This window comes from Leuresthes tenuis, unplaced genomic scaffold (assembly GCF_036924035.1).
Source record: "Leuresthes tenuis unplaced genomic scaffold, fLeuTen1.0.hap1 SCAF_5, whole genome shotgun sequence".
Taxonomy (NCBI): Eukaryota; Metazoa; Chordata; class Actinopteri; order Atheriniformes; family Atherinopsidae; genus Leuresthes; species Leuresthes tenuis.
In genome coordinates, this window is record NW_027325359.1 from 3,497,000 (window position 1) to 3,513,012 (window position 16,013).

At 42.6% G+C, this 16,013-nt stretch overlaps 1 protein-coding gene across 3 annotated transcripts in view; it reads right to left on the bottom strand.

Annotated features, from left to right (window-relative positions):
• dusp8a (dual specificity phosphatase 8a) overlaps positions 1-14,845 on the bottom strand; it is a 41,018-nt gene extending 26,173 nt beyond the window's left edge. The window contains exons 1-2 of one of the 3 annotated variants that reach the window (XM_072385488.1): positions 14,538-14,845; positions 8,121-8,506 (exon numbers count right to left, since the gene is read on the bottom strand). In XM_072385488.1, coding sequence (XP_072241589.1) covers positions 8,121-8,357 — 237 coding nt within the window. In that variant the 5' untranslated portion in view covers positions 8,358-8,506; positions 14,538-14,845. Of the gene's footprint in view, positions 1-8,120; positions 8,507-10,587; positions 10,672-14,274; positions 14,375-14,537 lie in introns of those variants that run through there. The other 2 variants (XM_072385487.1, XM_072385489.1) reach the window with 2 other exon arrangements.
• Positions 14,846-16,013: the final 1,168 nt, after the last annotated feature.

Genomic DNA, 16,013 nt, shown 5'->3' on the forward strand with positions numbered 1-16,013 from the left:
TGCACACAATCCAGCCAGGCTGTGTTGTTCCCCCATGTTGTCAGGCAGGCTTTGGTCACATGACCATGAGGCAGCGCCTACTGCAGCTAAGAATCACTGCATCACTAAACCGCCACTGGACAGGAGAGAGGAGAGGGAGGGGAGAGGAGAGCACGCTGAGTGGAGGAAAGGATGGAGAGGGGGTGGGTGGTGGAGTAGTCGGGGAGGGGATGGCAGAGGTGAGATGCAAGACAAAAATGTAGAAGAGGAAAGGAGGGAGGAGTGAACTGAGGTGGGAAAAAAGTGTAGGGAAGAAACAGAACACGTCAGGAGACAAAGAGATTACAGTTGCTTAATAAACTCATCGAGATGAGCCACTCAATGGTCACTCTTAAGACACAACTGCATATTTTCAAGGCTGCTCATGGTACACACAGCACCACGGTGCATATGAAATGTGTGACTGATTACGTTTCCGCTTACAGAGCAGCTGTAGCAGAGAGGTTTGGAAGACAGCCAGACAGGTGATTTAGACAGGACAAGGTCAATCTGTGAAGTCTGATAGCGAGATACTCTGGTCTAGTAAAATCTGACTTTGCTCCTCCTGCCCACCTCCAACGTCACTGCTGACATAAAAGCACCTGATGTGTCGCATTGATCATGAGAAAACTTAGTGCAAGGTTCTTTTTCTTTGGTGTCTTTTATAAAAGATGAAAGAAAGATTCTCTGACTACTAAGATTACAGTTTTTCATGAACACACAGTCTGTGATAACATCGAGGACAGAATTTATTCATTTAGACGAGAACAATCAGATAAAATAGGACCAGCTTGTAGAGAGAACTTGGCAGGCATTTGCATGAATTTCTCAGAGAGACAAAAATAAAATGCTGCACATTTGAAACACACTGTGTCTATGTTCTGTTGGTATGTTCTTTACCCATCCATAAGCACACATTTCTTACTTTTCCTCCACAGATACTCATCATCATGTCTCTTTCTTTCTCAAACCCCCCAACCCCCCTCCCCATTTACAAACTGTGGGTAATTTTGACTATTAATCCTAATGGGATAAGATCTATTTTGGGAGTCTGATCTCAATGCCAGAGGATTAAAGGCCTTTAACTGTACATACATGCACAGCACAAATGTACAAACACACAGCTCAACCGGCTCTATGGTCTTGTTTATCTGCTGCACAATGATAAAAGTTTAATTTCTAGAGTGGGGAAAAAAACTCCCTGTTGTGTACTATTTGAAAAATCCTATTTTAATCTCTGGACTCATCAACTAGCACTGTTAGTAGTGTTAAGGTGATGTTCAGGAACATAACTTAATTTGCATATTTATTTAAATTTTCTTTGTGAAGAGGAGGGAATTAAATGTCTACCATCTCCCTCCTATGCAGCCTCTATATTTAGAGAGTCTGAGTGACAGACCATATGGCAGAGTACGGCCTTTGTTGTTGATTTTCTTTTACTGACAGGTTAAAACTGCAGGTTAAATCCTGATAAATCTGTGAGATGAACAGATTTTGGTGCAGTGTTAGAGGTCAGTGACCTAGGGCTGGAGTTGACTGTCAGACTGCAGCAGTCGTACAGATCTCTCATCCCACTGCAGTGCTCCAGCATCAGTACTACTATAAGTGCTTGCCCAGACTTTCTGATGCATGCACTCTGCAGGCAGTGTAAACAAGGACTTGCCATGCCAGAAAAAAAAAAGAAAAAATAAATTAGTGGACAGGAGGTACGATTAGAAAGGGGATTGGAGGGAAAGTTGAAGGATGAAATGTTAAAAAGAAAGAGAAGGGTAAATACAGTGATGCTGGCAGACCAAATGCTTGAATCCTGCAGCATCCAAGCTTTCTCTAAAAGGAAATGGAGGCTGGCGTCATAGCAGGGCATAAACAAGGAGCGGTCCCAGAGAAGACGTCATTTTTCTGCTGTTCTTTGCAGAGGAAGAGGGGAGGAAATAAAAAAAGAAATTAGAAGAGAAACCCAAGTTTTTACATTTGTGTTAAATGTGAGATTTTACAAAAAACTGTTAAAGTGAAATATAAATAATGAAGGCACAGGGCAAGAGATGACCAGACGTCCCTGGATGTTATAAAATATGTGATGAGTGAGAGAAAAACAAGGTCAGATACAGGGCTGCATGTCAAGGCCTGGCCTTACTGTCAATGCTCCTTAGTAGGGACAGTTTGTACACAAAAACACACACACACACACACACACACACTATGAACCAAAGATATCTGTTTGCATAGCAACACAAGATAACTGCTGAATAGTAGAGACATAACTAGGAGTAGCACCAGACCTTGCACAGGAAAGTGAAACATGGTTTCTTCAGTCTTAAGTAACACGACTGACCAGTGACAAGGTCAATGCTGAGCGGGAAAGTGTGTGTGTTTCTGCGTGAGCTGGTGTGTGACACAACATTAGCATAAACAGTCTAAAAATGGCCCAACATTCCTAAAGCACAGTCTGGGTCCTCTCAGAGTGTTCCACGGAAAACAAGATGACTGCAGCATGAACCCTCTTCACTTAACACTAAATTCTGAGGTATACGGAGTTCATCAATTGGATGTTAAATCTTTTTTTAAAAGAGGATGCATCTGTGTCCGAGTCCATGCCCGTTACACTGATCCAGAACAGCACAGAATGAAGCATACATAAACCTTTTTACCTATCTATTTATTTACTTTATTTCACAAACTATTTCACAATTATCATGTCAATCTGGAACAGATCTGACTGTGGGGTTGGAAACTCCCAAAACACTCATCTTATGACACTCCAGTACATATTGTACATTACAGGCTTTCAGGGGACCTGCTGCATGCAGCTGCCAGTGGCCTCTCCAAGAAGTGTATCTGTAAGTTTATGACTCCACCACACAAGCTACCCCTCTCACCCCTGTAAAGACACCACCCTTGGGTGAGATGATGTCACTGACTGGCACCGACAGCTGCCACTTCCATGTTTGCTTCAGTAGGTGTGAGTAGTGTGTCATGAAAATGTTGTACTTCTATCCCAATGAGGACCAACACAAAAAAGCAGAGATAACAATATACAATAACACAAAGATAAACACAGGTTCATGATCAAGAATTAGGATCATTTTGAGAAATGAGTTGACGTTTTATGGGATGAAGAATTAATATCATCGCTGGAAAGTCCTTGAAAGCACAGTGTTACATTTGTGTGTCTGTGTGATTAAGACCAGGACGTGTAGATGTTACAACGTGGTGAAAGTCCCTGATATCTTTGTGCATGTGCAGTGTGAGGTCATCACTGATCATTTCACACAGATATGTGCTGCCTTCATCTGGTCACACCTTAACGCCTCATGTCAGGGGACCTTTAAGACCCAGACACACACGCACACACAAAGGCTGCACATTCAGATTAGATTAAAACATGTTCACTTAAAATCAAAGTATGCACATTCCTCGTCTCTCATGTGCAGACTAAACTGTTTTCTATAAAGACCTCCAAGATTTTTCGGTAATGTGCACCACATTTTATATTCTGCAACTACCTCTGAAGCATTACCACATTTCAGAAAACAAATCTAAACATAAATGTTCAAAAAACATTATTTAAATTTTGTGGTGCTCTACTATGTCCAAATCCTGACAGAGAATGTGTGTGCTGGTGTCAAACAGTGGTGTCTTTAAAGTCACTGCGTGACCAAGTCAAAGCAAACGCATGACATATGCAGCTCTTAAGAAAAAAAACGCTGGCTATAACGTCTTTGTTTAAACTTAGCAGAAGGAAAACTATGAATGAAACATGCTGTAAATTCCCGGTGTTTGCCCTCTGGTTGATCTGGTGGAAAAAAAAAATATTCACGCTGTGAGTCAACTAATCTCAGTTCTGCTGGTGTAAAGCCATATGACACATGAAAGGCTTGTGTGTTGTCCTTCATTTCGAAACCTTGTACTCGAGATGCTGGAAATGTCTGTGCACAGAATGTTATGCCCCCCCCCCCCCGGATCCCCACTTGCCTTGCAGTGGCGGTGTCAAAAGCTGTTGAGTGGTCCCAGTTGACTTCATAGGTTATAGGATATAAGGCATGTCTGGGGCTCAATTGAAGAGTATTTTCTTTACTTACTAAGTTAAATGACCCAGCAGTATCTAAGTGGCAGCTGATCAAATCCTCTAAATGTTAAGGAAAGGAGCTTTAAGGCTTTCTAAGAAGTGAAATATTCTTAAAAAAACTTCCTTTTTGGACTCATATGTTCTCAAGTTTGTCTTGCAGGACAATGAACCTGGTCATAAGAGGCACAAAGAAATGTTTTTTTTTTAACAAAAATGTAGTGAATAATACTCGAGTCTGAAAATTGCCCATCGTGTGTCATTACAGCCACCTACTGTCTCCTTTGCAAGGAGGATAAACACAACATATGGTGTGGCATCAGTGGAACTGATGGAGATCTTCTTCATTGTATAAATGCATTAGTTGGTCACATGTTGTCTCTCTGTTCAGCAGGGCACTCAGCCAATCCAGCAATTAAGATCACAGACAAGATCACAGACCCCTTGCCTGGCCTGCTTTAGTGCTACGTGGCCATTATACCAAACAACAATAATCAGGCTTCTGTTCATTATCTTATATGCTGGTATCACAACACATGCAGACGCATTTGAGTGTAATTACAGATTTAACACTTTACTACTTGCTATGTGAGTGTTGTCATTAAGACTTGACACTGGACACGCTTGTATGGCCCAGATCTGGCTGATTCTGTAGTTTCTCCAATGAAACAGAAATGAGTTGAAGCGTAAATTTGCCCAGCAAAGCAGTTTGTCGTCCTCAAACTGCTTGTGCGCTCTGCAGAAACAGGAGAGAGAAGTAACACCTGAATTTGAAACTGAAATGGAAAGTTGGGGATTTCTCAAGTAGTTTGTCTAAATGACTAATTCCTCTTCCAAACTTGATCTTGATGACATTGTTATTTTCTTTTGGTTGACTAATTAATGTACGGATTTACATCCCTAAATCAAATTTTAAGTAAGTGAATAAAGAGAATAAATTAAACTAGAACTAAATGTATCAGTCAATATTTGTCAGTACTCTTTCCAGCATTAGTTTGACTCCTAATTTAATATAAATCATCTTCTGTGTAAAATCTGTGCACTTCTCATATCCAACTCAATTTTGTCTGTGGAAACAAATAATATTACCAAAAAACTGGCATAAAATGTACAAGGATCAAACCCACATGGCTGATGACTCATCCACTCGTTCGGGGCCTGTAATCGGATTTTTGGGATTACATTAAAAAAGCACAATCACGGAGGAATTTATGGTTCTAGTTGTTCCCTATATCACAGAAACTAACACGAAATACAAGAAATATTCAAAAAGTAACATGTGTCACAATGGTAGTTGACCCTACGAGTTACACACATCAGAACTGCAGCATCCATACGCTTCCCTTAGCTAGTTGCTGGTTGTGGAAACCTCTGGTCCGTCTGTCCGGCCTGCTGGCTGACTGTCACCATCACAGCAGTAGGGATTATCTAGGCTTAAGCAAAGGAACCAGCCTGTCAGAGAAGGCACAAGGAAGCCCCATCTCAACTTAGCCTGTTCTGTCTCCCTCCCAGCAGAGGTCCTCCACCATAAACTACAGAATCCAGCTCTCTCTGACCTACATTAAGAGAGACCATTATTAAAGGGGTTATGAAGGGATTGGATATGAAAGGCAAAAGAAAGAGGACACCATTTTGATTGCGACTGTGCTGGACAGGGATGTTCATTCAGCTCAGTTAACTTAGGGACTGTGAGCTTCGATAAAACAGAGTGAGTGCAGCGCCTTGGGAGATGCAGGCTATCAAATCTCAATGGGATGGGATGTGAGGTGGGAGGCAGCTGGGGAGGAGGTGGAGGCAGCAGCCCATCCATCAATACACTCAATGCTGCTCTCCTGCTTCCTGCATTCACTTCCTCAACAAAGAGCCACAATGGTGTCCTTTGGTGTCTTGGCTGGCTGAGGCGGCTCCTGGCGATGCTCAGGCATGTGGGGGGTAGAGAGAATGGTGTGTGTGTGAGGGGTTAGTTGTGAGCTGGCTCTAACACCACACAGCTAGTCTGCACGTGCCCAACCCGCAGTCTGCCAGTGGCCAAACAAAGGGGATGATGTCATGCTTAGCCAATAACAAAGAGTTTGGGTCTGTCAGGCCCGCCTCTTTCACCCGGCTAGTTCCAGCTTTATCCAGCCTTAGCATTAATCACAAGCCTTATCCTCTTTACTGGGGGTCGGGAATGGAAAATAACAAACCAGCCATGGGGCAACTCTAGACAGGGAGAGGAAATAAACAGGTTGGGGTTGGGAGGCTGCAGACTATAGTTGCAGCAGCCAGACAAACAGAGCTGTCATGAGACTGAAAGTGAGAGAAAGGAGGAAGCATGGCTCTGTGGGGTGCCACAGTGTGACATCTGCCAAGAACAGGGCCTCACACAGAGATGAGACCAACAGACCCAGCACAGAAACACACTCGAGCTGGTGACACAATAAAGAAACTCTACTAAATCCAAAACCTATCAAATGTTTCAGCTCTGCAGCTGCAGAGTTTTACACTCCTTCAGCTTTTCTTGTTTTCACCATGTTGTAGTTGTAACCAGTCTAAATCCAAAGTCAACAAGAGTTGGCCATGCATCACTGCAACCCAAAACACCAGCATGATGTGAGCAGAATATGTTGATGAGTCAGACCGAAGCTGCAGGATCTTCCATCTGAACATCTTAGGCAGCAGAAAGCACCCATATAACAGGTGTTGAACAAGATTTTTGTTCAGCTGATTATTGTCATTTCTCGATGAGAAGAGAGCTGAAGTGGATGTAATTTTACTTAATAGAGTAGCAAACAGTAATCCATGGTTCTTTAATTTACTATATTCATGTGGAAAGTGACAGTCAACACTGAGTGAAGTGTAGGCCAACAGGAGTGCCAAGTTTTACAATAATCTACAGTAGAGTTAATGATCATTTTTGCTATTGGGTGGCATGATTTTGGTGTTGTAACAGTGCAGAATTTGCCATTTGAGCATAGAATAAATGTTTCACCCAAAGGGAGTCTTACCTGTTCCTGGCAACCTGGGGGTTAACCAACAAAAACAAATATAGTAAGTATGTACTGCCATTCTGTGTCACACCAAGGAGTGTCATTGTTTCTTTTGTGTGTGACATACCGGTAGTTAAATACCTAAAAATAACATTTAGAACCAGGAAGAGGAACACATTCTACCCTGCTCTCAATGGCTTTGTATTAATCTTTATTCACTCATGTTGGACTATTGGAAGATGTATACATCCATGAAGTATGTATACTAACTACATGAAGGCACAAAACATCCCCCCCAACCCTCCCAGCTAAGGTTTCCCCTCACATAGTTCCCTCAGTTTCACACAGAGACTAAAAATACAGGAGCCAGCGTGCCACGAGTGGACTGGCCATGGAAAAAAGGCTGTCATATTCAGAAGAGAAGCCATGGAAAACGGGAGGATCCGATTTCAGGGCCACTGATAAGCAACAAATCTACAGTATGCCTGCCTGCCAAATATAGCCCACGCAGATGTGGTACAGGCCTGGGCAAGCACAGAGGAGGCCAGTCCAGAACCACAGTGGTACATGAGCCAGGCCATTAGAGATGGCCTAAAAAACCATGGAGCTAGTTGTTAGTGTGTACATCTGCATCAGGGACATCTCCACACAGTGACAACTTGCTGACAGGAGCAGCTGAATCTAAAACCTTTGCTTCAAAGAAAAGCCTTACTATCCCAATTCTGTGCAACTGCTGAATAAATTATGGATGCAACGAGCAGCATGTCCATGCTACAATTATAAATAGTTCATCTTACATGCTACTGGACTTGGAGCTGGACTACTTTCATTGATACTAGCATTTCCACAGCTATACCTTTCCTCATCGCAGCAGCACCTGCTGTATTTATGTCTTGTTTTCCCGAACTGATTGTGCTGCCACTGGAAAAACAAGCAAGATTACGCTGACTTGTCCAAACACATAAATTCACCATTTTGAGTTCACTATTTGCAAGAATCACAGTAGAAGTTAGAGGAAAGAGTCCCTAACCACCTTGTACACCTTCAGATGTCAGAAAGCTTTTACTCACCTTCACTTTGCCGTTGGGTTGTAGAAGCTCAGTGACGGACACCTTGTCCTGCTGCAGCCGCCTCTTCACCAGCTTTGAGCAGCAAACGTTGACTGCACCTTGCACGTGTGAAGCGTTGTACTCGGAAAACGTCCTGCTGTCAATCACCAGCAAGCGACCTGTTCCTCTCTGGATGAGGCTCGCCAGGCGCTTGATGTCCATGGCACTTCGCTTGCTGGGCCCTTTCTCTCCTGCCATGATGTAGGAGGGACTGGATGGTAACCAGTGAGGGCTCGTCAGAGATGGGGTATGAAAGCAGAAGGGTGAATGAGACAGGGAAAGGTGGAGGTGGAGAGGTCAGTGGAGGAGGGCTAACACTAGAGTGTGTGCTAAGAGATCCATGGTGCCTAAAGAAAGAGGAGATAAAGAAAAAAAAACAGCAACAGTGAGAAAAGAGTTGTTCAAGTGAGAGTATGTGTGACATTCAGTCGTTTATTTTGATATTATTCTTGGCAAGAGTGACATTCAAGACAACCGCTGTCAGTTCTGAGATGCTGATGACCATTTGATCATGATTCCCCGACTGAGTCTTAGTTCAGTGTCACAGACAAAATCACTCAACTGCTGCCATGACAAATTATCTTGGATAAATTTCCAAGCCTAGGTGTCATACAGGAGCTATTTATGCGCTTTTGTCTTGTCTTTTATTAGCAGACTTTGAGCACCTAATTTATTATAACAGTCACAATCCCAATCATGAATACTAAAGTTATTTAAAGACTTAAAAGCAAACTGGGCCGTTCGCCTGGATTTATCGGTCCTGGGATCTGAGAGAACATCACACTTCAAAATAAAAAAATCCACACACTTAAATTAGAAACACAAAACAATGAGACGCAGGTGCATGTGTGTATAAATTTGGTGGCCGTTGATCGCGATGGGTCTCTTGTGCAGCAGCTCATGAAACAGGAAACTGAGGGCGTGAGATAAATTAAGCTGGGGGAATTCAGAGAGCAGGTCTGGACAGAGGGCCTGTGTGACATCCCATGAGTGTGTGTTGTAGACAACTGTCCATAAACTTGATGAACGGTCTCTTCTATCACATCTAATCACTCGGATCTCCTCCCTCCTCACATTCACCACAGCATTTGTACATTTGACACGAGACCCACAAACACATGCTTTTATCATGGCTATCAGACCAGTGAGTCCATGCAAGGTTACACACATGAACATAAAAAAAACAAACCGCAGTGCTGTTTGTTTGATGTATGTTGAGGATCATTTCTGTGGTCAACCAGGTGTCATGCGACAAGCGAGAGGGTCAGAATGTGAATGCCACCATGTTGTTTTATTCATCTGAAGGCACGTGGTGGCATGAAAAATGAATGGACTCCCTCTCATTTACCACACAAGCTAAACGGAGGCTTAAAAGGGAGAGTGTGAGAGACAGAGGAAACAGATAGGGGAGGGAGACTAAAGCAGACAAACACAAACATGAAGGCTTAACCTAAAAGAGGAACCATTTTATCAATCTAATCCCATCGGCAACACATATGTCCACTTAAAGAGGTGGGGAGGGCAGACAAAAACATGAGTCATGTGATCTCAAGACTTTACGGTCTTCCTCTACAACAAGAAGACGGCACTCAGGAAAATATCAAACACAGGTGAAAACGTGGGTGAGACGTGGGGAAACGGTATCTTCTGATCTGTGCTGTCTTGGGAAGACATCCAGGCAGCTCTGCAACTTTTCACTTGGGCTCTGACGCTAGCAGACCCGTGAAGCAAGGGAGAGGGGAGGTAGAGAAGAATGTTATTCAGTGAGGATCTCTCCAGCCTAGCAACTCAGCCTGCTCAAGGTGAGGGAGGGGACATTTGTGGAGATGCAGAGAAGATGAATGTCATCTCATGAGATGTGCCAAACGCTGTTGCAGTGCCATCATTTACAGCAGAGGCTTTGCATCAGTTCCTCTACATTTGTAAAATAATGATTTTCCGTCACTGAGGCCTGTGTCTCCAACAGGCACCTGACCAAGCCTGAACGTACATACACACGGGCAAGAACACGAATAGACAACCGCACTGCACCTTAAACTAAGGCACAACTTTTGTTGTACCAAAGACCAGCTACAGAACATCAAAGATACAAGCTAGCTATAAAATAGTTTAATATGATTAAGACTGTTGACGAAAGCTGGAGGTAAAACAGTCAGTCAGCACTAAAAAAAAACCCAATAATTTAGCCAATGCTTTACCTTAAAAAAGAAACAGATCATTTTAATCCATTAAATCTTAGCTCATCTGTCTAAGTGTGATTCTAAGAGTCATTCACTGCAGATTTCAGCAATATTTCTGTGACCTGAAGACAAACCTATATATCATAAAATGACACAGCCCCACAGTTCCCATGATGTGTCCCCAAACATCAATTCTAGGGAAAGCCCCTGCCACATGTCGACCTGCCCCATCACCTGTTAGACCCTACCTTATATGGCAGGCAGCCCTTCAGTCAAGCAGCTAACAGCACATCTTCCAAGGGTGGGAATGGTTTTTCCCTATTTTACTGTGTCCCTGCTGCTGAGCACAGCATCTGACGCTGCATATGTCTAATGGCGACCGCTCTCCCTCCCACCCAGAGTCTCACACTTTTTCTCTCTGAATCCCTCCTTCCTTCCCTTTCACTCTCTTGCTTCATCTTGTGCAGTGAACAGAGATGGGGAGGGGAGGAGTGCGAGAGTTTACATGTGTGATAGTGAGAAACTGGAGCTCTGCATTTTTGTAGAAGATCATCCTACAGTAGTTTCATAGATTAAGGAGGGAATTCAAGACGTGTTAACAGAAGATCGGAAGACAGTGGGGTGATGAATTCAGAGACAACAGCCACAAAATATGAGGAAGAGGAATTAGATGATCGGAAAAGGGAGCACAAACCCCAGCATCTCTACTCAGCATAACTGTCCATCCACTTCACACATAATGTTTCCCCTTCAAGCCCACATTTAGGAAGGAAACATAAACAACAACAACAAATAGGCTCTTTACACTAAAATAGGCAGCAGTCAGGGGCTTGTTGTTCAGCTCTGCCTGCACAGAGGAAAAACAAGCAAAGAGGAGAGAAGGCAGAGACAGACACAATGTGTACAGGCCCGGAGCAGATTTTGCTGTTGCCATAGAAACAGCCAGGCTGGGGTGACCGTGGGGCAGAGGGAGAGTGATGATGAGGGGATGCTACTGGTGCTGATGCTAGATGAGGATACAGGAAGGGAGAAAAACTAGATCATTGTAGATAAATTATGACATTTTGCAGTGAATAAGTGCACAGCCAGTGGATTATAAAAATTATAGGTGTTCTACTCCAGGTCAAACCAGCAAATTCAGCCTAACGTTTTTTTGTGTATCTGCTGTAAGTTTTGTTGTTAAAAAATTAAAACACATGTAGGGAAAAGACATCTCCTATAACTTTAAACTACACAGTTACAACTAGAAATGGGGCAGAAGGCAGGAGAAACTAATGAGCTGGTGCATTTTGAGTGTTGCTTTCCAACCTTGGTGGGAATTCTGAACATCTGAAAGTCCATTTCACTTCCTGAATACTTTTGTATGTTGCTTTATGCAAGACAGCCACGAAGAAAAACCTAAACCAGACATAACCTACTTTTAGTCCTTTTTATCTACAACACATGCTACGTTTTAGCATTACTTCAGAATGAATGAAGGGATTACGTAGGGGAGAGAAGAATTAAATCATGAAAATAATCAATAAAAAGCCTGAACATTTTGCTTATGTGCTTTACTATAGTTTCAACGCTCCATAAAAAGCAGGTGAACACAGTGACTACTCTTTAACACAGGTGCTATAACACACCTGTGGACTCATTACACCACAGCATTCAGTCAGTGACCTCACGTGTCACGACAATTTTGCTTTATGGCTTTCTTGGACGACAAACAGATCTCGTTTGCATGCGACATGAAAAGCTTTGTGACACAGAATTGATTCGTCAAACAAATCATTTATCTGCCTTGTGTCGACTAAACATTTTGGAGGCACTGCTAGCAAAGTGCCTGTTTTTGGAGTATTTCCACACATTTCTTTTTGCCCGTTTTATTTTGCTCTTTTCACTTAGTCAGACAATAGTCTGCATGTCCCTCAGCAGCCAATTTGTTCAAATAAAAGACTATATAAAAAATAAGTACTATTTGAGCCTTAATCTTATACAATCAAGCAATAATACTGTAGGATGATGTTGGGTTGGTCTAACTTGATATGACAGGTCTTGCGATGCGATTATGGAGTATTCACACATCGTTAAAGCAATTTATCGAACAGTCCTATCAATAACTTATCAGCAGAAGAGCTTAAAATCTATAGAATTGCCACTTAAAGATCTGTATGCATAGTAAGATATGTTGCAACTGTATGTTATCCGACTGGAGACCAATGAGGAAACAGCTAAAGCTTCCAACATTTTCCCCTTCTAGTAAATTAAAATACGGTCACACAAATCATGAAGCAACTTTATTGCTGTTCTCTTTATGGCCGACACTAAAAACTGATAACAGAAAATCTTCTTTGTAATACATTATAAGATAAAAAAGCATCTTTTCCACAGAGTGGAAAATAATTGCAGGAATAATCACATGCCCTCCAAACACAACCATGAGCTAAGCACAATGGACCAGTTCAATAAAGCTTAATATTGTCATATAAGACATCACGGAGGGAGTCAAACACAAAGGGAGCAACTGGAGGGCGACCAGCGGTGATGTAATACCATCCAGGTTATTCATTAACTCCCTGCATAACGTCACATGTGTCCACAGCCTTGAGTAGGCTGATAAAAAGCTGACTCTTTAATGTTGCAGAATGACAGGCGTGACTTGTTTGTTTAGGCTGTAAACAATGACATCATCAGACCATCTCATGCCCTTCACTCTGAGCCATGAGGCTCTCTCATGAACGAAACGTGTTTGTGTTAACAAATGCTCTCTTTTCACCATGTGTATTATCTACACTTTAAAAAGCAACCACAACAAAGCGCTGTGCACGTATTCAGGCCACCAACACGGCCCTGACTGGTCGTCTGGTCCTCACAAAAGTGAGGCTGGAACTTAATAATGTTTAAGAATTTAATCATCATAACACTTGGTGCAAGTACATTTATTTTAGCTCTGCATAAGCCTTTTGATTTACTGACAAAAAGCAGAATTTCCTACTGATAAACAACCTTCTTTGATACCATGAAAATCGGATAAAAACCCAAACCCTCATCTGAAAAGCTCCATTTATGCTTGCCTACCACTTGCTATTTTAAACAATACATGTAAGCCGCTTATGCTTATGATTATGAATGCATTCTTCACAAATATTATTTAAAATTGTGTCCCAAGTCTGGGGTGTTTACATTTGAAGCAACCCATGCAGCATGAATGGTGCCCTTACAGTGATCATTTTGAAAAATCAATTCCTAGTTGGCCTTGGTAGAGGAGATCAGTACCATGATACTGTAAACAACAAACTTAGATATAAAGTCCTCTGTCCTCCACTGTCCTCTGATCAATACTCTCTCAGTGGCAGCTTGTAACTGCAGGGTCAGATAACAAACTGGGATTACCCTCTGACTCCAACAAGCCGCAAATATGGCACAAATACTGCTGAAAAGAACCAAAAAATAACCAAAAAGCCAAAAATGTCGGACACAAAATACACAGTCTTGGAATGTGCATGAAAATGATGAGTAGAAGTGTTCCTCATAAATTCCGTTGCTTCAGATTTTGCGACCAGTGGAGAGGTGAGGCACACAAAGACGCAGATGGGACACTGTATACTGTGTGACAGCCTTAATAACAATGATGGAGGGCGCGCGGTCATAGCGCTCTATAATAAACCAACCTAAATAAGAGAAGAGCGGATACTGCGGACCACGACCATTACCTTTACACCGTTGGGTTTAATTACCATCAATGCTGAAAGACATAGAATCATGGGCTTTTAAAAAAGCTTTCACTGGTGTTCTGTCAGTGGGAAACCTGTCCTGTGTTGTTATGACGCGTGGATATGTCCGCATGCGAAAATTAACTACTCCATGGAACCTGACGGGCTGTGATGACAACAAGCGGCAGCGCGCAAATTCAGTATATATATATATGGCGAAAACATTATTTCACCTACCTTGAAATTGAAGCACGGAAAAATAGCGAATATTCATCTCAACAAAAGAGCGGATAACTTCAACAAGGACGGGTTTAATTCCCATCATAAGTCGGGCGCGCACATCCGGGAGATGGGGGTGTGCGCGGACGAGTTCACTGCAGCAGCGGGGGGCACGAGCACAGATAACGAGGATCCGCTGCTAACGCATGCTAGCTTCATTTGAAACAACACATTTCATGAAAGAAAAACTAGACATTGAACATACACATATAGGCACTCACCTCGGGCTCCACGCTATCGCTGTGTGTCATTCAACTGGCCAGCATGTGTGAGGGGACAGCGGCGGTGTCCTCATGGGGCTGGCCGGTGTTTACCTGGGGATGTTGTGGGAAGACAGTAGCCCTCAGCTGACAGAAGCTGACAGCGCCAGGAACAAACGAGGCATGAAAGCGCGGCTGAGGGGCAACAAACGGCTGCCGCAGCCCTTTAACTGACCAGGAGACGTTGTAAGCTCGTGGGAAGGTTAGATTAGCGTAGCTAAGATAGGTAAGGGCTAAAACGGTTAGTGTGAATGTGTATGTTGAGGAGGAGGAGGAGAGGGGAGGGGGTGGTTAGGTACAGGAGGTGCACTTTAGCACTTTCATGAACTAAAGCGATGAGGTCATGGTTCAGGAGGGAGAGGAGTGGAAAAAAAAGAAAAACTGTTAGTTGACGTCACCGCTAGCCAATCAGCGCTGGCGGCTTAACGATAGGATGACGTCAGTTTATGCTCCATGATTAAAGAGACAGTTCGGCTTTTTTAAAGGAGACGCGCTCGAGAGGAGGTAAACATGGACTCTGTGGTGTGAATGCTACCAGTCGCTACCAAGAGAAGAAATAACAACAAAAATAATAACGATACTTATAATAGAATTACCAACAAAAAGAAGAATGAATGTACTTTATGATTTTATTACTTGAGACAGAAGTAGGGCTTGATTCAGCTTTTGTTACAGTGCCATTTATGCCAATAGGTTGGGACACTATATAAGAAAATGTCAAACAGAATGCAATGATTTGCAGATCTCATAAATTAATATTTAATTCACAACAGAAAAACAGAAAACATATCAAATGTTGAAACTGCTACATTTAGTTATTTTATGAAAAAGATGAGCTCATTTTAAATACAATAGCAGCAACACTGATCAAAACAGTTGGGACAGGGCCATGTTTACCCCTGTTTAGCATCCCTCTCTCTTTTAACACCAGTCTGTAAACATCAAAGAGCTGAGGAGACCAGTTGCTGGACCTTTTGAAGAGGAATGTTGCCCCATTCTTGTCTGATATGGGCTTCAACAGTAATGGATCTTCTTTGTTTTATTTTGTGTTTCATGATGTGCCAACTATTTTCCGCTGGTGAGAGATCTGGACTGCAGGCAGGTCAGTCCAGCACCTGGACTCTTCTAACACGAAGCCCTGCTGTTGTAATAGATGCAGTATGTGGTTTAACAGTGTTCAGATGAAATATGCAAGGTCTTCCCTGAAAATTATGTCATCTGGATAAAACCTGGATATACCTTTCAGTATCAATGGTGCCTTTACAGATGTGAAAGTTGCCACTTCCATAGGCACTAATTCACCTCTTTACCATCAGAACTGCAGGGTTTTTAACTGAGTGCTAACAACAAACTCGATGATTCCTCTCCTCTTTGGTCCAGAGGATGTGGCTTCTATGATTCCCCCCAAAAAACATTCTCCCACCTTACCTCAGTCCA